This window comes from Pholcus phalangioides, unplaced genomic scaffold (genome assembly GCF_987345545.1).
Source record: "Pholcus phalangioides strain wild (caught in Gottingen) unplaced genomic scaffold, Ppha-v1.0 ptg000009l_1, whole genome shotgun sequence".
NCBI lineage: Eukaryota > Metazoa > Arthropoda > Arachnida > Araneae > Pholcidae > Pholcus > Pholcus phalangioides.
The window spans coordinates 9,528,634-9,553,088 of record NW_028301602.1 but is presented as its reverse complement, the minus strand read 5'-3'; the positions used below and the strand labels follow the sequence as shown (position 1 = coordinate 9,553,088).

Genomic DNA, 24,455 nt, shown 5'->3' with positions numbered 1-24,455 from the left:
AGACATCCGATTTTCACGATGAATGTAAATCTCACCGTATCAAAATTATAATCGATGAACCAATAGTGTTTTTATTTGAAATCTGATTATTTATAATTTCTGATTAGTTTGAAATTCTGATTTATCTAAATTCACATTTACCCAAGAAAAACTAATTTGCAAATAATTCAAACTTCATCCTGTACAGTAACTTGATGACATTGTGACGTCTTCAAGCGCAAAGGGGTCGTTCAAGTATTACGTCAGCAAATTTTTAGTCATTTTTGACCCCTTTGTCAGCAAAAGTCAGCATAACACTGACCCCCTTGTCAGCAAAATTTCGTCGGCAGCTTAGAATATTTCATATCTTCAAAAAAAGGTGGTTGATGACGCAAGCAACCTTCAACCCCACCCCCCCCCCCGTCATCAAAAGTCAGCAAATCAGAAACCCCCCAAATGCTGATGTAATACTTGAATGACCCCAAAATTTACATTGATTGAAAATAATTTATTACATTTTTTTTACTATGTTGTATTATGGTTTTGCTTTTTCATTATTTTCATAAATTAAAAATTAATTAAATTCAAACACATATTTATACTTCAAACAATATTTGGATGAGTCTTTTAACGGTAAAATGTGGGGGGGGGAGAGGAAATTAATCATGGTCGCAAGGGGCCACAGGAATGAGAAATGGTTGAAAGGGGGCCATGGGCAAAAAAAGGTTGAGAACCACTGATCTATACCATAACCGTACTCCATACAAAAGTACTGTATTTTGAAGAGAGTGAAAGAGAAAAAAGAGTGAAATTTCGTTACGTCTATTAAGTATGGTGGATGTGATAAAACATCTAGCAATGGACTTTGCTTTTTGGGCAACCAAAGCTTAATGGGGCCACAGTATCAGTTTTTTTTTTCTGTGCGCTTCAGCATTGAATATTCAGGGTCAGGTCATACACCCTGTTTCACATCTCTGAGAGATACCGAAGAGTTCCCGAAGGATGGATGGATGCATCCGGGAATTTATTAAATAACAAATAACAAATCAGATAACAGGAATTAAAAGTTAAATAACAGGGTGTCCCAACAGCACTGAATATCAATACATAAAATTTTACATCCGATTCATTTAGGAACTACCTACTTTTAACACTATTCATACCTCCGCTATGTTTTGAGTGGTTAAGTGGTTTTGTGGTTTTATTCCATTTCCAAATAATTTTAAATCGTCATCCCTTGTTAACAGGTTATCCTTTTAATTCGCATGTTTCAGACTGAAAAATTCCCGGAACTATTCGAAAACCCGGAAACTTCCGAACTATTGATGTACGTAAAGCATCATAGCCTTTATAAATACTATTTCTAAAACCTTTGCTTTAAAAAAAAAGTAATAACAGCATAAACTGCATAAAATGCGTGTTTTAATCAGTCATATTGAAAACCTTCTAAAAATTATCGTAAATACGTTTACCGCATAGGCAATGCTAAACATTTCAATAGACTTGTAAGTGGCTATAAAATGTTCATTCGGATACGTATGATGAACAGGCACAACAACAGCTGGAACACGCACCTACCAAAAATACCTAGAACATTTGGGATGACCTAATATCAATCGAGTGATTGAAATGGATATATGAGTAATATTATTGATTGAAACTGAAATTATTACTCGTAATAATAAGTAACTGTGATTATATAACTTATCTCTCTCTCTACACTTTGAGAGGAATATAAATTCTCCGAAAGAAATTTCGGGCATAATAACCACAGGTGTTGGCTGTGCCATTTCCACATCAATCACGCGGAAGAAATAGCGTTCGGTGGTTGATCCATCGATCATTCATCGATCCAGGAAGTGAATACCGAATGACATACGAAATTCCTTCTGGCTATTATGACGCATCGGATCATGTTTACTCTACTTTCCTACCTAAACGTATTCACGGCAAATGCGCATGACATTCATCGGGAGATTTCCGTCGTGTAGAACAAGAAATATTTTTCCTAAACCATATTTTCTTCGTTATTAAAAAAAAGTAATAACATTCTCATGGATATAAGACAATAAAAAATTATTAGCCTCGGGGTATACAAATACAACTCGGATACAAAAATGTCTTCCTAACACTCTCACAGCCCCATACTGGGTCGACAACCTCGTAAAACAAACCATGTTAAAGTTCCGAGGATAGTTAGTAGTACCACGATCTCTCTCTCTCTCTCAATGCTAATTCGATGTTACGATATAGTTTTTTTTCTCCCCTTTAATGTATTCAAATGTGTTCATTCCCACTGTGTATTCAAACAAAGTCACGGAAGGAGACAATGCCAAGAACAATAATAATAAAAAAAAAAAAGAGTTGCTGTACATACGGGAATCTCGACGCCGAAATGACGTGTAATTATGTGTATCTCGCACTTCTCGGGTTAATAGCCTGTGAATTTGTTTTTGTCTTAACCTGGCCTTGGGCAATCCCTTTATCTTTGACAAGCTTGTTACAATATACTTTTTTTTTCGTTAGTGGTTCGGCAGCCATTGTACAATTCAGCTGAAGACATTGGACTGCATTTTGAATGCATTTAGAATAGTAGAAATATGCTTTAGTCATGCCCATTACCAGAAATCAGTGGAATTAGACCACGAAAAGGAAGTTATAGTGTTTCTAATAGGAACTTATGAACAGGGCCATAAAACTGAAATTCTCGATTCTGTACATTTTATTTTATTCTGGCTGAAAATTTCTTCTCATAATAACCCTTTCAGACCCTGGAGTCACAAATCTGTGGTTTGCTTTTTCCTCTCGGTGTAGAATTTTTTCTTTTGTTCCTCTGCGAGTTAAATCCTGACTTAAAGGATTGTGTAAGTTTTGAGTTAGAAATATATGATGAATATCAACTTTCGGGAGTTTCATAAGAGGGCGACATTTAAAGTTTCAGGGGGGGTTTTTAAGATGGCTTCCAGGGAAAAAAGTGCCTCCGGGTAAAGTATGATTTATTGCATAAAATTTAGCACTAAAATTCTGGGAAAAATTGTATGTGAAGATGAATATACCTTGCATCATCTTGGCTGAAAAAAAAATTGAAGGAAGTGAATTATTTCCCTCACAAAAAAAAAAAAAAAAAAAAAAAAAAAAAATGAAAATTTGAAAAAAATAAATATTTGCTGACATTTATGTTTTTAATGGATTTTTTGAGCATCAAAAATACAAAAAAAGTTTTGAAAATTCCAAAAAATGAATGCGTGCATGCTTTTTCTGCGAAAATATGAAAGGGTGCATACTTTAGTGCAGTGGTTCTCAACCTGGGGTCACATGGCTCTCTTATGGTCTTCGGATATTCAAAAGAGTCCCACGGGTGAAAATTAAGTCGAAGGGAAACCTTGGCAGGTGAATAAGGGGGCCGCACAGCGATGCGAAAAAAAAAATTCAGATGTGAAGAAATATAAAGCTTTCAAGTGAAAATATGGCGGGAAAAAATGTGACTACTTTTAGAATCCAACCGAACCACCCATACAACTAGAGCCAGTCTTAACGCACGGAGCCCATCCGAATTTGCGTTGAGGACCTCATGTCTATATAGTGGGCTCCATGGCCTTCACAAAGGGAGGGGCTGCTGGGCTCTAGTCCCGAGGTCCGGAACAGTTCTCATCATTTTTTGCTTTTTTCATGCTATAAATTAACTACAGAAGGGGCCCGTGAAAAGTCTGAACGTGGTCTCCGCAAAAGATCCCAGCCTAGGGGCCCCGCTCCAGGATGTGGGGGCCATGGTGGGGTGACATGATGATATCTGGAACTAAGATTTTCGAAAATGAGTTTGCAAATAGTTGCAGCTTCCAACTAAGTACGGGCCATAGGCATCAGAATTTGGCAAGGTGGAAGTGCTTAGGCTATCCGAAGACCCTCCCCCTTCCAAGAGAACAAAAAAAAAAGTCTGGGAAACATTGCTTTAAACCATTCAATATTCGAATTCCACCCGAATCAATCCACGATTAATTTAAGAATAGTTACAGCAGTTTGGTTGTCGTGTGAACCGCACTTAACACTACCAAGTCTACCTCAGGACCATTCATCATATTAAGGCCATATCCATCTCTAATAAAATGCTTCTTATCTTAGATAATTAAAGAATCCCCGAATTAGGTTATCAGTACCATTTTTACTTCTGATTCGGAAGTCTTTACTCACTTATTGGAGATTTAAAAAAAAAATCACATATCCTTCGATTTTCCAGTAAAAACATCAGCGTCTTAGAATCCGTTTTCCTTGACACTGATCATCAAATACGACACGAGTGTGTGTTGTCAAGTCAGTCAGTTCACAGCCTTGATACGGATTAATACGTCTGGAAAACAACAAGTTCTTATTGTTTCAAAAAAAAGTTTGTTTTCCGGGAAATATTATATTCCTTCGGTGCGCATGAACGATGCTTGTTTTTTGAGAGGGTTAAACGGAAGTCCTTGTCATGGAATGTACAAAAAAAAAAGTAATAATAATAATGTTATGGTTCTGTTTTTTCCCTTCACATACACCAAACACACTCAAGGGACTGGAATTATTCCGATCGTGAAAGATTCCGTGACGATTCGCCTACATTTGACACACCGGGTAACGCTTATAAATTATTATAACTTATTCAAATCGGTTATTCGTTGAATACTTTGGAACGGAAAAAAAAACCCATATATATATACACGGGGAAAGTTTTATTCTATTTTTTGTTTGTGCGGATGATACCAACCATGAAAAATACATGAGATTAACGTTTTAGTACTTTTAGGGTGAGTTCAATCGGCCAAAAAACAAATACTAATTCTTAGAAATATTTCTGGGATATATTCGAGAAGGAAAACAAATTGAATTTAGTTTCGGTTTTCGAGTAATTTTAATTCAATTTTATATATTCGTTTGTTTCGAGTATTTTCCTTCTTCAAATCAGAGAAAATATGCGGAAAAATGAAAATATTTATGTTTTGACTTGTGTTCTGCGTGATATTCTATTTTTGATATAAATAATCTTAATGTTATATCTTTATGTACAGAGTAATTATATTCTTACGAAAATTGTGTAAAAACTATAGTCATTATTTATCATTTATTATGCCATCTTTCACCTGTAAATAGTTATTAACGCATTTCTCTGTAAATCTCGCCAAATTGACGACAAACATGGCAAATTTAGAGACAGCTCCGACGATTTGGTGATGTCATAACATCAAAGGTAAGGATCGTACCTCGCGAGAATATGGGAGAACTTTCTGGAACCTTTCTTCACCTACTTATAAGCACCGCCAAAATGGAATTTAGAGTTGTCGAAAAATTGAGTGAGAGAGAGAGAGAGAGAGTTTTGCTCTGCCGTATATGTCAGAGGCTCTGTTTAGCGTGTTGTCAAATCACTACTTGTGAATACATATAAATAACTGTTCTGTAAAATAAATCTGTGTGTCCTTAAAACTACTTTGTGCTTTGCCATCTCGAGTGATTGTGAAAGACATTATCCTGAACAATATGCACTTTTTCAACAAAAATAGGCCATTTGCTCATGTTAATTCTGCAATATTGAAAGATTAAAGCCTTGACTGGTTTTTGAAAAATACTTGTAAGCTGTACATTCGGAAGTAACTTTCGGTTCAATTAATTCATTTTATGCCAGAAATTGAATTTATTTAACAAATTGAATTTAATTTTCAAAAAATTTAATTCCTGTTTAGAAAATAGAATCCTATAAATCCTTATATAAAATCCAGAAAACACTTTAGGACTGTGAAATTTAATTTTTTTAGGAGAGATATCCATGCATAAAATGCTTCTAACATCCTAAAAACTAGAATATCATCATAAGTTGTTTTTTCCTCGAATAGATATATCTCTGGATAACGATGAGCTATAGCATATAGTGAATGAGGAAACGGTTACAATACATGTTTGATTTCGTGGTTCTTATTCCTGTAAAAGAGCCTAAGTTAGGAAGGATACGAATCCATATCTATTAGTTTTTGAATAAGGGAGAGGAGTCCTAGGGCTAGGAGGGGCAAGACTCCCCCCCCCCCCCGTATCACTGCCCATGCCCTGACTTTAGGAAACTTAAAATGAATTTATATAAGGTTCATTTACCTTCTATGATGTTTTTTGATTACCTTCTATAAAAACTGAATGACGAGCTGTTTAATTTCACAAGGCGTCTTCAGTCCCTCATTTATTAATTTTCGTAGGTAGTTTCGGATTATGATGATGATTCAATGGACAAAATGACTCTTCCAACACTACTACTACTACTACTCAACCGCACACGCACCTGGTGCACATTCCTCTATAGGATTTCTAACGAATTGGTACATGCCGGAATGTGTGTGCACGTGTTATGAACCTAACGTTAAGTTCATTTCTGTGTAGTGCTTGTGGTACCATCTACCATCAATTTTTCTAACCATGACTGAAGTGTAATCAAATTGCACCGTTGTAAGCTTGTTGCTCGCTGTGGCGAGACTTTTTACCTCGGAGATCGGCTCGCATTTGCGCCTCGAAATTGTGAACCTCAGAAAACAACTTCGGCCGACCACCACTGGGACGATGGTCACGTTTCCTACAGCAATTTGTTTGCATCGTGGTCTATCTCAATAAGAAGTCAATAAGACAGTAATAAATTTAGCTATTCTTCATGTGCAACCATGTAACAACCACCATTCTTCATGTAACAACCACCCCACACATATGCAAGTAAATTTATGAATGAGAAGGATAATGTAATGTAATGAAAAGAAATCGAAAGATACGTACAAACGCTATTAATACACATTGAAAGGAAAAAATATGTCTTCTTTTCGGTAGATTTTACAACACATTGAAGGCCGCAAACAGTGCTGATAAAATAAAAATAAAAATGCCGATAGAAACATGTTGCAACATCGACTCATCGTATTCTTGTACACACATTTATCTCATTTATTTGGACATCATCTATCGCACATCCCTATTCGAAGCCTAGCGACGGGGGCTTCAATTCAAGAGTCAAGGTCTCTTCCTGCTCACCTTGGAGAAAATGTTTCTTTCTTGTTTTCATACATCTCTCTCATAATTTTACTATAAATTATTATTCGGTTATTCCTTAGATTATTATTATTATTATTATTCATTGTGAATTCCCTGATGAATTGTTCCTGACGGGCTTTCATTTCATTTTTGTATCGCTAAGAAATTTGATTACATTCGGTATTTATTTAGTGACAGGCGGCTTTGCCTCGGCCCTTTTGCGTAATCTTTTGTGAATATTGTCACTTTTTTTATTTACTTTTTTTGGCTTCCAGTGAATGGTTGCAAAATACTACTAGGTAAGCTGATGAAATTGATTACTCGTTAGTTTTTTATTTATTCTTCTATATGGGTTGTTTTTGATTTTTTGTGGCGCTTGTGACGCGTTGTTATTACGAGCTATGATTCAGCTTCTGCTTATTCTGAAAGTCTCATTGGTATCTTAACGATGCTTGGAACTACATATTCTGGTGTCGACATCGAGGGTGGATACTTATGGTAATTATAATTATCCTTTCGTGATGATTGAATTCGTATTTATATTGAATACATCTGCGGAATTGGTGTTTGAAGGATATGCTTTGCGGTTTCATTATGAGCAGTGCGAAGGAAAATGTAACAATGCAGAACGTATGTGAAAATATTTTTTAGAAACGTTTCGGGGGAAAAAAAATTGCGGTTGAAAACTGACATTTTTATGTAAATTTAAGTTGTTTATGACCTTATTGTGAAGCGAGCTGGTCGTTTTTCGTTATCAGTGTATGCCAGCTGGGAATTTGCGGTTTGCACTGCGGATACGGTGCTGTTGTATTTCGAAAGATTCGATTATATATACTAATCGATTACAGTATTCGATCTCATGAATCAGAAGTAATTTAACGATATTCTTGTCTGCCAGTAGAGATAATCTAACTAATTTCATTCAAGATATCTCAAATCAAAGAGTGGCAGATATTCAGCTTTAATGATGAGGGGGTCATGTATTGTACAGTATAAAGATTTTGGAGGGAAACGCTTATTGTGAACTTGTTATTTTTCTGTGTATTACTATACGCATTTAATTACTTTATTGTTGTTATTATTATTATTTTTTGTACATTTAAAATCCAGTAAAAATCTCAAATAATTGCTTGTTGTATCATTCAACAATCACGTCAACTATCAATATTATATTTCAGTAAAACTCCTCTTAACGGACACCCCTCTTTTTGGGCCAAATCATAATTTCCAGTTGTATAATAACAATATATATTTTAAATCCCTGATTAACGGCCACCCCTCTTTTACGGATGAATTTTTTTTGTCCCGTCCGGTATGCGCAAAAGAGAAGTTTTACTCTCTCATATTTACATACATGTTATAGGTGCTAAATTTCTGAATCAGATTAGTTGAACGGTTTTATATCGAATGAGCGGATTCCACGACCGTTTCATGCAGAATGAAAGATTCAGCTAACAGAAAATGCATTAGGAAAAAAGCCCATTAATTCAGAATATGCGTTCTTTCATTGCAAGACCCTTAGCATCAAACTGAATAGTCGGGACATTCTAGCAGTTTATCTATTTCTTCCACGTTTACAATAAAACTTAAGTTGGACATCTATGGTTTCATTAATATCCCGTCCAAGATAGAGAAGTGTTGAACACTTCTCTATTTAAGATCTATTTGTTGAAGTGTGAAGGGGACACACACTATGTAATAGGATTAAGGTTGATTCCATAGGTGGCTAAACTGACAGGGTTTACTGTGTCAGACACAGAAATGAGCTGACCAAATTTTAAGTAGATGGGAGAACAACTACGAACTCGACTAGGTTGTGTCAACACCAGCTTGAGTGAACCAAAGCTGGTGTAGGTTATGTGCTTGAGATATCTTCAGTACCTCATCCTTCTTGTAAATCCTCACTCGTCCAATTTTGAAACTGTTCATTTTAGAGTTCCGTCAGTTTTGTTTTTTTTCTTATAGCACTTCTTGATATTTGAGATTTTAAATTTAGGTGGTTTCTGGAACGAATTAAACGGGTTTTCATAGAAACGTATGGGAAATCCCGTTTCGGCTAACGAATGTGTTCCCTCAACGAATTATTTTCGTCAGCCGAGGTATCACTGTATATTGCAATTAATGCAATTATAATTTCCAATTATGCAAATTACCTTTCACTAACCTACCGAGAAGATGCCGCTTCCGGCATCGTTCCGGCATGGGCACAAAACACTTCCTGTCATCAAACCCGAACCTCTTCTTATTACAGAATTATATGACTGAGGAATTTAAGACTCGCGGAGGAGTTCCTTTTTTTTTTTTTATTGTTTAAAGGTAGTTGAACAGTGAAAAAAGAAACAGAAATAGTGATCTCGCCTCATTATATTTACGGTTGGAGGGATTAATATTATAGTCTGCATGACTGGTTTCTGGTTCTTTCATCTTGGAATGTATCATCATCATATTATCGACCTTGGCGAAGTCTCGGGCTCAGGTCTCTCTTTCTTATATCTTATTACTTACTCTTCCCAATATACTCTTCCGAGACCGCAACGAATCGTAACGATTTCACCGGGAGATTTCAAAATAACATCCAATACGTGATACTGCCAACATATCCATTGAGCTTCACGGCCACTGAAAATACAACACTGTATCTCTATTATCTTATTACCTCTTTTTTTTTTTTTCTTCTGTAGTGAATGGTGTTTTTTTTCTTCTCCATAGCGTGTAACTTTTTCTTTCAGAATGAGGATAAAAATATTAGGTTTAATTACTAAATATTTTAGTTCATTTTTAACCGTAGGTAGGGCTGAAATAAATATACCGTTGGCCCGACGATTACAGAGCGTAGTTGGAAATATTCTTTCTGGAATACCCAAATTATCCCGCGAAATAAGACTTATTATCTCGGTTTGATTATAGCTTAATGGCCTTCTGGGCCCTATGCCTGTAGGTAATATAATCGTGGTACTATGCAGTTGATACGGAAATATTTGTATTCGCGGTGTTTGGTGGAGACTTTTCCGGATTGGAAGAGGTCCTCGTGACCTGATGAGTTTGAAGGCGTTGAATTGGTGGCCTTCTGCACGATCAAAATCCGATGGAGTTTCTCGTAATTTGATGGAAACTTTTACCTTGGCTCCTCTTTACCTAAAATACTATTCCCCATCTTGTGTTGAGGATAAGATATCTATATAGAAGAGTGTGTTCATTTGTTTGTTTGTTCGTGTGTTTGCAATTCATACAAATCTACAGTTTTATTCCGATCTTGATGAAATTTTGCACATTTGATCTTCAAAGTAAGAGTAAGGTCACTATCTACGTAAGATTTGGAACCCCCTCCCCGTAGGGTCATAAGAAAGACACTTGCGCACACCATCAGTGATTTCATTTTCCCTCAATTTTCACGACAGATGGCGTCACTATTCTGACCGAAAACAATAGCCACAAAAATAATTTTTCCCGACTAAAACTGGGAATTTCGACGGCTATTTATCGATGAAAAAAAAACCACTCATGTTAATGAAGATATATGTGTCGAAGTGGGGGAGGGTGAAGGAAAATAATCAGAAATATGAAAACGGAGAACAAAAAGGCGAATTCAGTGAATTGTAGGAGGACGCGTGAAATGATATAAAAAAAGGAGGACGTCTGGTAACCCTACCTTCACGGGGTTCACAATCAGGGCATTTATATTAGAACATTGGGAGTTTATATATTTTTTCCGATGACACTGGTGTGCTGGGTGTACACGTACGATGCACAGGGCCGGATCTCGGCAAATACGAATGGTGCAATCACACCGAGTCGCAGCATTCGACCTCTAATACTAGAGACTACTGAAGCATACATGCACCTCGTACATATCCTTCTGCGGAATTTCTAACGAATTGGTACATGTTGGGATGTTTGTGTATGTGTAACGAACCTGACGTGAAGTCTATTTCTGTGAAATGCTTGTTGTATGTAATGCTTCCATCTGCCATCAATTTTTCTAACTATGAGTGAAATGTAATGATTGAATTGTTGTCTTGTTGTAGGCCTGTTGCTCTCTGTGGCGAGACTTTTTAACGAGATCGGCTCGCATTCACACCTCGAAGTTGGGAACCACATAAAACCAACTTCAGACGACCACCACTATGTGCGATGGTAGAGTTCGAAATTATTGTAATTAGTGAAATATTTTTTCTTCTTACTCGGGGACCCCTTTCTGCGGAGTCACAACCAGGAGAGGATAAACGTGTTTGATGCCCCAGGCGCAGAGTTACCTTTTTCTTCATTGACACCACGCAAAGCTATTTTCCCACAGCGAGCCCCGCGGACGGAAAGGGCGACCGTGAAATATGCATATTGTAGAGGACCACAAAATGACCGACCCCGATAATTCGAACCAGGAACAAGAACTCATTTTATAAGCTCGATCATTTGATCATTTTTGTCACACCACGGTCATTTTCTGAACACGTGGGCTAATTTTTTAGATCGGGACCTACAATTTATCGCCGATTCCGAACGGCGGACTTGTTTTTTATAATCATCGAGAGGCTGGTGTGCGCTAATCCCTCGATGGGGGGACTCCCTGCGGTAGCAATTTTTTCTTCGGATCATGTCACCGTTTCTGTTGTATCCCTGTGTCAGGAAAGTTTTCTGACAAGAGGACGAACCGGGTATCGAACTCGCGACACCTCTGAACATCCTTTGGTAGGCGAGTATCTTATCGACCTGGGCTACCGCACCCCTTTTATAAGCATCAAAACTTCTAGAGTTTCATCGAAATTTCCAGCATGAAAGCAATAGAGAAAATTATTTTAAACTACTATTTTCAAAGTAAGTGTCTACGCAATATAAGCCATTATATAATTATAGGGGAAATAATTTTCGGAAAACAACTGGCATAATCGTTTCTAGGCAATGATTGACACGGAATTCACTGGTATACATTCCAGCCCGAAAAAAACAACGCTAAACGTTTTCCCAATACTTACTTACACAGGCAATTTTCGGAAGTTTATTATCACTTTTTTTTTTAAAGTGCAATAGGTGTCACTATTATTTTTTGTCACAGTCACGCTATTTTTGTTTTAAAATCTAGTGCCAATGGGTTTTTTTTCCATCCTTCGTTAATGGCGGAAATTAATGATACGGAAAGGATAAAATATTATAATAATCCTTAGTCACATATCATCACACGGAAAAATTCGGTCCTGATATTTGACATGTTAAGGGCGTTTTATTTCTCAGCTGGTTCATTACCACGTGTATTTTTTTTTTTTTGTCTTTTACGGCAATTGCTGTCTTCGAAGTGGTTATGGTTCAACGAGCCAAGAAAATCACCGGAATGAATGGGTTATTTTGACTTCTTTCTTTTTTCTCCAATCTTTTATAAAAGAGAAAAACTCTTCTTAAGAGTTATGGGAGAAGAAAAAACAGCAGAAAAGAGAGAGAGAGAGAGAGAAATATTTATAACCAATGGTTATGAGTTTTTCGGTTAAAAGTTCTTTGAAGAATTCTCATTAGTTTCTCGATCACGTAGATGGTTATTATGGGACCTTCGTTGTTTTCCCCCTTTCTAAAAATGGTGCTAAAACACACACAGTGTTCCTTATGTTTAGTATTTGAACCTCAACATTAAGTAAACACTTCCTCAAAATATGTGACGAGAAGAAAAATGACCGTTAAAAGTGTGACAATTTTTCCCGATTGTAAAAATTGTTTTTTTAGAATAGAAATATACGCATGGTATATTTTCAAATTTTTTGTGTAGATCCAAATGTTATACCAATGGAAATATTCAATTTTCTATATAGATCTATTTCTTATCTATCATTGCCTTTTTTTTTTTTTGGAAGATCGTAATGGTGATAGAAATGCATGATACGAATCCCTACGAAATTGAAATTTATTTAGAGAATGTAGAGTGTCAGACGCATTTGCCATAAAAGTTGGCCAAAGCCCGCAATATGTGGTTTCGTTCTTTTTACTGATAAATCCAGAATTTATTTATTTGTGGATTATCCATTACTTATTAAAAGTTCTGCATCATATATAATTATTTTTTCAGTTGTACATTAGAGGTCATTCAAGTATTACGTCAGCATCGGGGGGGGGGGTTCGGATTTGCTGACTTTTGCTGACAAGGGGGTGGGTCAAAAATGGCTGAAAATCTGCTTACGTAATACTTGAATGGCCCCTTATCTCAAATTTCATTAAATGCGAAACATTTTTTGCACAACGATTCACCGATAGATATTTTTAATAAGGAAAAAGTTGGATAGACAATTAAAAAAAAACCCATTTAAATACATGATTAATTAATGATGGTGTAATACGGTAATAAATGATGATGCACAGTAAAGTTTTTCGTTAAGTTTTTTAAGTATCCTAGGTTTTCCCGGTAAATGTTGGATTTCACCAGAGCAAAGTAGTAAAAGTTCCGATGATGATCTCTATTTCGGAAAATGTAAACATTTACCAATATAAACGAATATTTGACGAAAATATATATACATTAAAGAAATAAATGTCAAATTTATACAGTCGACCCGGTTAAAGTATAAAATCCTCTGGCACCAAGATTTCTCCCATAGAGACAATGTTGAAGTTCCCCGCTTAATATAATATAACAGCTATATTGAAAAAGTGACAAAATACAATATATATACTGATAGGATTAACGAAGTAACAAACCATTGTAAAGACGTATGAATGTCTGAAATGCATTGCTAGAGAACCAAAGTAAGCATTTCGAAAGTGATTTTTGAGGCCCAAAACCATTGTTGCCCGACAGTTTTTTGCTTATTTGGAGCATTTGCCCAGTCTGACAAACTTTTAAAGTAGCCTATTGTTGAAGTCGGGTCCCGTTTGGTACATATGAAAAATTTGGTGACGATCGATTAAAAATTGTAAATTTGTATAGAGAACATACACATACACGCAGACAATAAATTTTATATATATAGATTTCAACAACCTTTCCATCGCTTAAACGAACATTACTCTACACACGTCAACTTTCAATACACATCAACCATCATAATGTTTATATTGAATGAAACATTTGGAATAATGGAAAATATATGTTATTAAGTTAAGATAAATACATTTGAGAGTAGATAGCTTGTATATATGAGTTGTCTTCAATACGTACATTTAATTATTTTATTTTTGTTCTCTGGTGAGCCAATGGAGGGAGCTAACTTTCTCCTAATGAAAAGTAAAAATTTTCAGTTTTCACATTCAATAAAAACATTGTGTATATAGTGGTTGACGTGTGAAGCGTAATATTAGATTAAGTGGGGGAAAAGTCGTTGAAATTATTATATTAAGCGGGGGAATATGAAATTGAATCTATGGAAGAAATTTTGGTGCCGGAGGATTTTATTCGTTTGCGGGGTGTCAGTTTATCATATCATCCCTGGTAAATGTGTTATTTAATCTCTGTTAAGGGGGTTGGGGTGCTCGCAAATTTTCCAAAAAACACATTTTCCAATTTTTCACTTTTTAAACACTATGAAATTTTCTGCATATAACTGCGTTAACGTTTTTGTTATACTGTACTAAAAATGTTTTTAAAATATTTCAATAAAAATTGCTGGCAGGCATTACACATGCTAATGTTTTTCTCTTACTAAAATGATTTTTCTTCAAAACTAAGTTTTTTGTTAGATAAGTAACATTTTTTTGAAAAATTTGCGTGCACCAACCCCCTTAAATGTGAGTCATTTCATCCCTGTTAAATTTGATTTATTCACACAATCCCTGTTAAATTTGATTTATTCACAATCCCTGTTAAATTTGATTTATTCACAATCCCTGTTAAATTTGATTTATTCAATCCCTGTTAAATTTGATTTATTCAATCTCTATTAAATTTGATTTATTCAATCCCCGTTACATATGAATCACTTGGCATCTGTAAAATGTAATATGCTTCATATCATATGTTTTCGTTGCATCTAACGGCAGAAAGTTTATATGGAATTTATACGAACACGGCCAATGACTGTGTCGTGATTATTGATGATTGACCAAAATGCGACACAAAATCATTATTTTTCACTTTTCTGTCAAATTCTCTTCATTTTGCGGATTCTTCCTTGATTTACATGATAATGGATCGGAAATGTTCAAGTGATTGTGAGTGAATAGAGAAGAGAAAAAGCTATTTTCTTTTCTCTCATCCAGACATGTGAGATTTGGAATTCAGATTATTCCATTGCTTTCGTTCAAGAAAGAAAAAGGCAACCTTCATTCAACTTACAATAGATCCTCGATTTCGATGAGGAAAGACGAACAGAAATGATTATGATGGACGATGTGAGTCTTTCTAAAATCTGGACAATAGAAGCTTCCGCTTTGGAGGGAAGCTTTTATTTTTACCCTTCAAGTGTCCTATTTTCTCACATTTGCACAGAAAATTTCTTGCCAATTTTGTCTTGAACTGCAGTACGAAAAGTCAGATCTTGTTCACAGTTTGCATACACGGAAAAAGGATTGTTCACAAGGCAGGGCTGGTTTCAAGCGACCCACAGGGTGTTCTAAATATTTTGGACATTTTCAATCCACCCATAACTAGAGCCGCATCGCATTTACGGTTTGGCTGCCTGTGGGATAAACGAATTTTGCCGCCTTTCTCCCATTCTAGTCTATTTGCTTTATTAACCTTTCCTCGAATTCGCCGCCCTGTGCTATTACCCACATGAAAATACAGCTGTGTTTCTAAGTCACTATTTAGGCATTCACATGGTTGCACACGTTCCAGGTCACTCTTTTGCTCGTGCTTGCAAACTTCCTAAGTCACTCTTTACTCACTTACGTGCTTGCAAACTTCCTAAGTCACTCTTTACTCACTTACGTGCTTGCAAACTTTCCAGGCCATTCTTTTGCTCAGTCACGTGCTTAAAATTTTCTAGGTCACTCTTTTGCTCACTCATGTGCTTGCAAACTCTGTAGGTCTCTCTTTTGCTTACTCACGTGCTTGCAAACTCTGTAGGTCTCTCTTTTGCTTACTCACGTGTTTGCAAACTTTCCAGGTCACTCTTTTGCTCACTGACTGACCTAGTCCCGTACTTTCTCGGCTGAGGCGAATTTATTTAGGGTTATACAAATTTTGAGGCCCTTCTCCTACTCTATTAATTTTTCTTGGAAACTCATTCCTCAAATTTGCCGCCCTGGGCTATGGTCCGCTAAGTGTCCCTGTAAATACGCCACTTCCCATAACTACGGTCTATGCCCAATTTGTGTTACATTCTCCAAAAAATAATGAACTTCATTTACAACATAGTTTCCCAACCTTTTTTGTCCCCCATCGCCCCCCCAACGCAATCTACCCCGTAGGATCCTATGTTAAATCCGTAGCTTCTACCACCCCCTGGAACATTCCATCGCCCCCGGGGGGGGGGGTGTTAACGCCTACGTTGGGAATCACTGATTTACACTAATAATCACATAATTATAGTAATAGAAGTACAGAATATAATATCTTTTACATGATCAAAAACACAAATATAAATGCAGTGATTTGAAATCAGTTATTGTCCAATGCATGTTAAAAATATATAAATATAGTAAAATACATCTAATATATATAAAATAGCTGTTGCTGAAAGGGAAAAAAATCAATGATAAAAATCATATAAGCCTGCTGGAAGGACCGTACCGTCCCTTGGGGCTACATAGTGTATGTAATAGATGTGTGTATCTTGTGTCGTTGTCGTGTAATTTATGTTTGTGCTTGTATATTGTAGTTACATTTTGCATTTGTATCTTGTAATTTGTTGTTTGTTTTAATTAAGAAAAAAAGTCATCACATATAATTATTACTATAATAATGCTTACCGAACTAAATATAGGTTTGGCAGCCTGCAAGACCATCATTCATAAGAAAAGGATTGTTAGACAGAATTTCTTTCTCTCTGATAAAAAAAATTCTTAAGCCGGGTTTTCCTAGGAGCAGGTTACCTGCACCGTGTGCAGCGTGAAAACACTGATTGGTTAAAAAATGTGAATTTCATGTTTTTAACCAATCAGCGATTTCACGCTGCACGCAACGTAGAAAACCTTTTCCTAGGAAAACCCGGCTTGAAATATGGAATAAAATGTATTTATTTTTGAAAAGCGTTCGCTTGCCATTCGTGCCACGGGTCGGCCACCCCTGCTCTAGACCAGTGTTTCAAAGACTTCTATCGCCGCTTCTTCAAAATTTTTTCTTCTCATCGCCCTTAACTAAAGCCAACCCGCAGGATCCTATGCTACACTCGTAGCTTCTACCACACCTCTAGACCATTCCATCTCTTCTCCTCCAGGAACGATATTGACAACTTTATTAAACACCGCTGTAGACTTTTAAGAGATACGGAAGTTTCACACCGAATACGGACTTTTCGTAGCCCTAATACTGACCACATGCATAATTTGAAATAAATTTTTGAGTTCTAACTAAGGTCTCTACGATATGCTACACTTACACACTATCTTAATTGTTGGAAGAATTTACCCTAGCGTTAACTTAGAAATCGCGTTGGTAATTGTTTTAAAGCAAAATTTGGAAATCTAAGAAATTCCAAAATCCTAACGATTTCCGCATAAAAAATTCGGTTCATTTAAAAAAAACCCACCAATTTTACTGTTTTATCTCTTTTGTGCGTTTGCTATGAATAGGGATTGAAAAATAAGATTAGCACAAAGGAAAGGATAAAAAGTACATCAAAATCCAACCAGATGGGGTTTTGTTTTTCCCTGTATGATATCAAGAAAGTGAATGGGATTGTTACATCTCAATGGCTGGTATATATAAAACCCGATGATATTTCTCGGCTACGGGGCGTCCTAAACCACCCACGACACGCGTTTCTCGAATCGCATTTCCGCGAGGGTGGCGTATAGTTCCTTATTATTATAGTATTACAGTACTACATACACACACACAAAGGAAATACTTCCATTGTTTTAAGATCCATTCTTATGTCGATTTATTTCCCTTTTTCTGTCTCAATCTAGTATTTGGTCAACCAAACGGATTGACTCCTTGACCCTTTCGTTTCGCGTATGTTTGGGTGCTTATGCTCATATATATCGGGGTAGGAGAGATAAAAAGGGGGGGGGGGGAAGAAGTAAAATTTACGATCCGAGACGCTTATTTGGTGCAGGTTTAAACGAAGTCTTGGATGAACAATAATGCTTTTAGTGCACCGTCTCATTCCGGCGGAAGAAAGTCCCATTCTGAGTCCACAGAAATCCCATTAATTTAACGAAGGCAATCCAGTTCAGTAACGAATATCAATCATTCTTAACTAAAAATATGTGCCAGCAGTGACGTCGGAGCCGGGCGTAATCTTATGTCTATGATCTCCGCAAAGAGCAGGGATATCTTCGACACGATACTTGCATAACATGAAGATTCAGGCATTTGTCATCTTCACTTGTAAATATGTACAGGTGGCAGCCCTAGTATAGCACGAAACAGTCATAAAACTTTATGGTCTCGCATACGTTCACAACACGTTCAAGCATGTACCAATTCGTTAGAAGTTCCCCAGAGGAATTTTTACGAGGTACATCTGCGGTTAAGTAGTAGTAGTCAGTCGAAGGTCGGGAGCATAATAAGATATAGAGCCGATGTCTTTTTTTTAGTATAACTCCTCCCCTTTATAATAAGAAAAATTTTCTTGGATTATAGTTGGTACAGTCTACCCCACTTATAACGTTCTCAGATAAAACGTTTTCCCGCTTAGTACGACTCATTTTTTTGTGGTCTCAACTCTAAGTAATTGTCATAGAGGTTTCCCGTTTAAAGCGTTTCTCCGCTTAAAATGTTTTTTATGACGGTTTTTTGAAAGCCGTCATAAGCGGGAACCACTTTCTATTACGGAAATATTATATATTCGAAATTCGGCAGAGATATCCAAAATTTCCGAAGACAACGGACTTTGGAATCTCTAAGAATCTCTTTGGAATCTCTAAGAATCTCTTTGGAATCTCTAAGAATCTCTTTGGAATCTCTAAGAATCTCTTTGGAATCTCTAAGAATCTCTTTGGAATCTCTAAGAGTCTCCTTGGAATCTCTGAGAATCTCTTTAGAATCCTTTTCGGATCTAAAGTTTTGGAACCTCTTACATAAGTAGTGATATATCTACAAATTTCCTCTATAGTATTTAAAATTTCTTTGCTTATTCAGTTTGATTTTCATCGCAAGAGATACGACTTGCGTGGTGAAATTCTCGTAAATTTACGCTTTTTTCTTTTCCGAATGGAGGTCGAAAATCTGCATCAATGGAACTACTGATTGCATCCGTTTGTGGTAAAACGGAAATTTTCCAGATTTCGAAGAAATACACACCGGATAAAGACACCATTAGTCATAATATGCAGTATATGTGTAATCGTGGCAGAGATAATGAATTAAACTTCTCGTGAAATGTAATCCGTGGAAGTCATTGCTCGTCCTGACCTTCATCGCTTCGTTCCGCTGGAATAGTCTGCTGACAGTCAGTCAATGAGTTTAGGCTCAGTGAACCCTTTCCCTTAAGAGAATTATCACCATGAGAATATGATTTTCTTGAAGATAATCTTGAATAACATTTACATCTTTACGCTGTGTTAATAATTTTTACTCAAGTACTGAGCATTATAGAATTATCACAACTTTCAGTACAATATTTTTTGTAGTCTTCTCCATACACAGTGTATACCGTAAATCAATAAAAAAGTAATACATAAAAACAAGTCTCTATAAATATTTATTAGTTATTTATATGGCTGGGAATCGATAAAAACTTTCAACTGGCTAATCAAATTTTTTAATCGATCAATCGAATGTTTTTTCGTAACTATATACAGTCGAATCCAGTTTTAACGAATACCGTTATAGCGAAAATCTCGTTTTAACGAACATTTTTCTACTCCCTCAGATAAGTTTATATCGGAACAAAGCAAAAACCTGGAATTCCTTTATAACGAAATTTCGTTCTAACGAAGTGATTTCTCCGGTCTCTTGGAGTTCGTTAAAACGGGATTCGGCTGTAATATTAACTGATGCTGTAAAAATATTTTTTTATTCATTTCCCGCACCTATTCGCCAGGTGTAAACAGACGTAGGAATACGCATATTAAGAAATTAATTTGATAAATTAATTAACTGCCCACTTGAAACCATTTAAATGACTTCATGACATATTTTGTCGAATTCCGGAGTTTCTCCCCTTGGATCTCGTCGTTTTTTTGAATGAAAATTCTAAAGCGACGTAAGAGTGAAAGTTTGCAAGGAAAAGAAAACCATCACGAAAAGTGAATTTTTTTTTTCTCCTCAAAACCAATTCCGTGGAATAACTGAGTGTGTGATGAAGTTCCAAGAAGCAGATGGGTTGTGGTGGTGGTGGGAGGGGGTTGGTTTGAATGGTTTGTGTTGATGTTGATGTGTGAAAATGTTTGTTTGACAAATACAGTTTATTACCTTTCCCTAACCCCCCCCCCCCGTGACGCCGCACCCCTTGGCCACACGAGAGCCTATTTCGCAAGCAAATGCAAGTATTGTGACGTCACAATGTCAGCTACAAATTGGCTGCGCTGCCATAACGCCGTACATGAAAATCGCTTCACCTTTTTTTCTTACTCTTCACTCCTGTAGTAGACCCCTGCACAACACTTTACTCAAGATAAAAAGACGCCCCCCCCCCCACCTCTTGATTTAAAGCCAACCACTGTAACCGCCAGAAATTTTTAGCGGACAAATCTGCCTCGCATGCGATTTACTATGGGATTATTACGGCATGTAATTAAATTTAAAATTTCTAAATTGAATTTTAAGTAATTAAAATTAAATTCAATTAAAGTGAATCTAGTCTTGTCAAACCTAGAAGTTTCACTTCGATCGCGGGATTCTCACGCACATTTTCTTTTTTAAATCGGTTATTTTTGATCAGTCATTGATTTCGAAACTACTTTTGACTATATATATATGTATATATACTGCTGCTTGTTTTACTACATAGAAATTTCCCCAAAATGGTACGCGTGAGCAGAGGAGCTGATGCTGCTGCCAAAAATATCCTGTATTCTGCCAAAAATAGGAAAAAACTACTGTTCATAGTGGAGACAATAAATTTTAGTGTTTGAACTGAATTTGAAACTTAAGAGTGATCAGTTTTCATAGAATCGAATTGCATTTCCACCCATGCCAAAAAATGTGATCAAAATATCGATTCAAATATTTTTAAATATGGTCACTTATATCTAAAATACTATTCGTAGGTACATAATTTAAGACACCCACTCGGTTTCGTTGAGCAAATCAAGTTAAATTTCAAACGTTTAAGCAGATTTTAATGGAATTTTAATCGAATTTATCGAGTCGATTAACTCAACTAAAACTTTTAACTGTGATTAATAATTGATCGATTAATCGGACCAGCCCTAGTTATTTTCTCAACAACACGACCATCGTCGTGACACATTGGTCTACTTTTAATTTGAAAAATCTTATTACACATTCTTGATTAAAAAAATGTTTAGTTTTCGAGAAATCAGTGAAAAAATAGTCAGTGGCGTCTTGAGCACAAGGTCTCGAATAGAACTGAGGTCCGCCCCAGATTATTTCACTAGTTCTCAAATTATTTCTGTCGTAAATTCCAGATTTTTATTAATTCTGGGATTATAAGCTCATTAATTTTCTATTCTTTTCATTGATTAACATCGTCTCGACAGGTAGACCAACAGAGTCTGAGCACAGAGTCCCGTATCAAATTGGGTCCCCCCAATATATTACAAGCTTTCACTAATTTTGAAATTATTTGTTCGTAAATTCTTGAATTCCTTTTCCATTAATTCTGGAAATATTTCCCTCTTGAACTTCATTAATTCTGGAATTATCTCTTCCATTAATTAACAGAGTCTTAAAATTTGGGGGGTCGATCCGGGGGGGCCCTGAATCGAACAGATTGCGCCCAATTATTGAAAGCCTTCAAAAATTCTGAAATTATTATTTTTTCATAAATTTTACATCTCCCCATTAATTCTGGAATTATTTCTCTCACTAATTTTATATTTTTTTTTCATCAATTTACGGCGTATTAGTAGTTGGGCCAGCAGCATCTGACCAGAAAGTCCCGAATCAAACAAGGAACCCTAATTTACTGAAAGCTTTCATTATTTCTAAAATTCGTTCATAAATTAATTCGTTGAATGTCATTAATTCCGGAGTTCTTTTTTTTCATTAACTCTGAAATTTCATGAATTATAGAATTATGTGTCTCTTCCATTAATTTTATATTCTCTCCTTAATTTTCATTAATTTTTGTTTAGGGGGGGTTCATATTTTTTGAATACACATTTTTTTCAGCATTCTTGTGCATTGTTATGCATTTTCGGATGCTGACTTCTCCCCAAAAATACTGGCTCAAGGGGAGTGAGAAGGCCCTAAAAATATGTGTTTTTTTAGGGCCACCGAAATACTTACGATGTTCCTGAAACCCGAGACGAAACAAACTGTTTCATTATCTTATTATAAACTGTTTACTGATTACTGTTTCATAATCTGATTAATAACCGTAAATAGATCAAATCAAGAGACATTCTGGATATTATGTTGAGGTGAACTTGGGAAGAAAAGTTTGTTGTCTCCAACCTGCTTGCTTGGTTTGCAAGAGGTCGTGGGTTCGGTTTCCGGTTGAGCAACAAACTTTTCTTCCCAAGTTCACCTCACAGGATATTATCCAGAAAGTCTCTTGATTTGATGTATCGTGAGCTGAGAAAAAATCATCCATATCTACAACCGTAATTATATTGGTACGACCCATCTCAGGAGCCCACGTGATCCAGATTCGGGGTAGCTTCTGGCTTTCTGCCTTGTCCCGAAGGACATCCGGTTTTCTGTAGACAGCAATCCTCAGCTCAGACCGAGCGGAGAGAGACAGCTTGTTTCTCAACTCAGAAGTACTACTTGTACCTAAATTAAATCTAAACTAGGAAACCCCCACCCTTGTGTCCCCACTCAACACTCTTGACCGAGGTTCACCACTTGTTAACATAATTGAGCTTTACATAGCGCTTTAAAATCAAACAAAATTTTATACTATATACAATCTTACCCAACACGTGGGCGATACGGGGTAAGTTCTCTAAATTGAATATTTTTTAGCACATTTCGTTTTTTTTTTCTTTTTTTAACTTCTTAAGCTTCTCAGTTATAAGGTTTCTTCCGATGGCCATAATTTCTAATAGAGAGTCTCTCCATCATTATTTTCCTCATCACACTACAATGAGATCAATACGGCCTGGAGGCGCAATTTATAGCCGGTGACCAACAATCTATAGGCGTCCATGCCACCGAACACAGATCCCGAAGAGCTAATGACCACGAATGTCAATGTCCACTAACTTAGAGGTCATACGAGCTTAGTCACCATCCGCTAATGGGCTAAGAAAATTAAAAATAAAGGATAGGCAATGTCACCGCAAGGTAATGCCATCATCATCAAATGATAGTTAAGAACAACAAACAAAGCAATTAAAGGAACGTAACTACCCTTTGTTAGTAAAAAATAAAAACAAAATGCAAAACATATAAGGGCAATTTTGCTGGTGAAGACTGTATTTTTTTTGCTGTTATTGTTTCAGCTAACTTAATTGGCAATTGTTATTTAAGAGAAAGAGAGAGAGAGAGAGATAAGTCTTCGCATGTTCATGTTGGACTTTATAGGATCCGGCTATAGGAACTGCTATTCGTGAGAGTTGTCCGTAGTGTATTCGCAATGCGGTCATGAACTAAATCTAACTTATACTCTTTTTAAAAAGTCCTGCTGATGGCTTAAGAAAGCTAGACATACGTTGTGGTTACGGTAGGTGAATAAACAATTATATCATTAATTATTCATCGGCTCTTCAAGATTAAGCTTCTATCAGAGCCCATGGGGGGATAATGGGGATCAAGACAGAAAAACAGATCGATTCGTCGTCGATCGGTTCCAATCCATTTCAATCCAATCCAATTTTAGTTTTGTTATTATTATTATTATCATCATCACATCCTTCGTTAAATCCGCTGTTGGCCTCTGGGCCTGAAAAAAAGGCTTCCGTCTTGTTTTGTTGATGCCTATAGGCAAAAATAGGATTATTTTTCTCTTTTTTCTTTCTTACTCAACAACAATGAGGGAATGTTCTTTTATTTATTTTTGATTTATTTAAAATCCTGTTCCTTTTTCTCTCTGGAGCATCTTGTCATCCTCTAAAGAGTTTCTGATTTTTCTTTAAAGTTTCAAATGTTCTTGTTACCGTTTTGATAGAAATTAAATTGACATAAATTCCTATTTTTTGTTGCCTACAGTAATTTAAAGAACTCTAGGAAATGTTTTTGGGTACGGATTTACGGCTTATGCACATATTATGAAGTGCTGGTGGATATTAAACCATCGTTCCGAGGAATTAAAAAAGAATTACAACAAATATTTTTCTGCATTACGACAAAACTC

The 24,455-nt window shown here is 36.2% G+C and overlaps 1 protein-coding gene across 2 annotated transcripts in view; it reads left to right on the top strand.

The window, feature by feature from the left end:
* The window catches only part of LOC149081715 (uncharacterized), an 89,213-nt gene that overhangs the window by 19,193 nt on the left and 45,565 nt on the right, over positions 1–24,455 (top strand). The window contains exon 1 of one of the 2 annotated variants that reach the window (XM_089237131.1): positions 7,451–7,506. The exons of the other annotated variant lie outside the window; for it this stretch is intronic. Coding sequence (XP_089093257.1) covers positions 7,457–7,506 — 50 coding nt within the window. The 5' untranslated portion in view covers positions 7,451–7,456. Of the gene's footprint in view, positions 1–7,450; positions 7,507–24,455 lie in introns of those variants that run through there. 2 annotated transcript variants of the gene reach the window in all.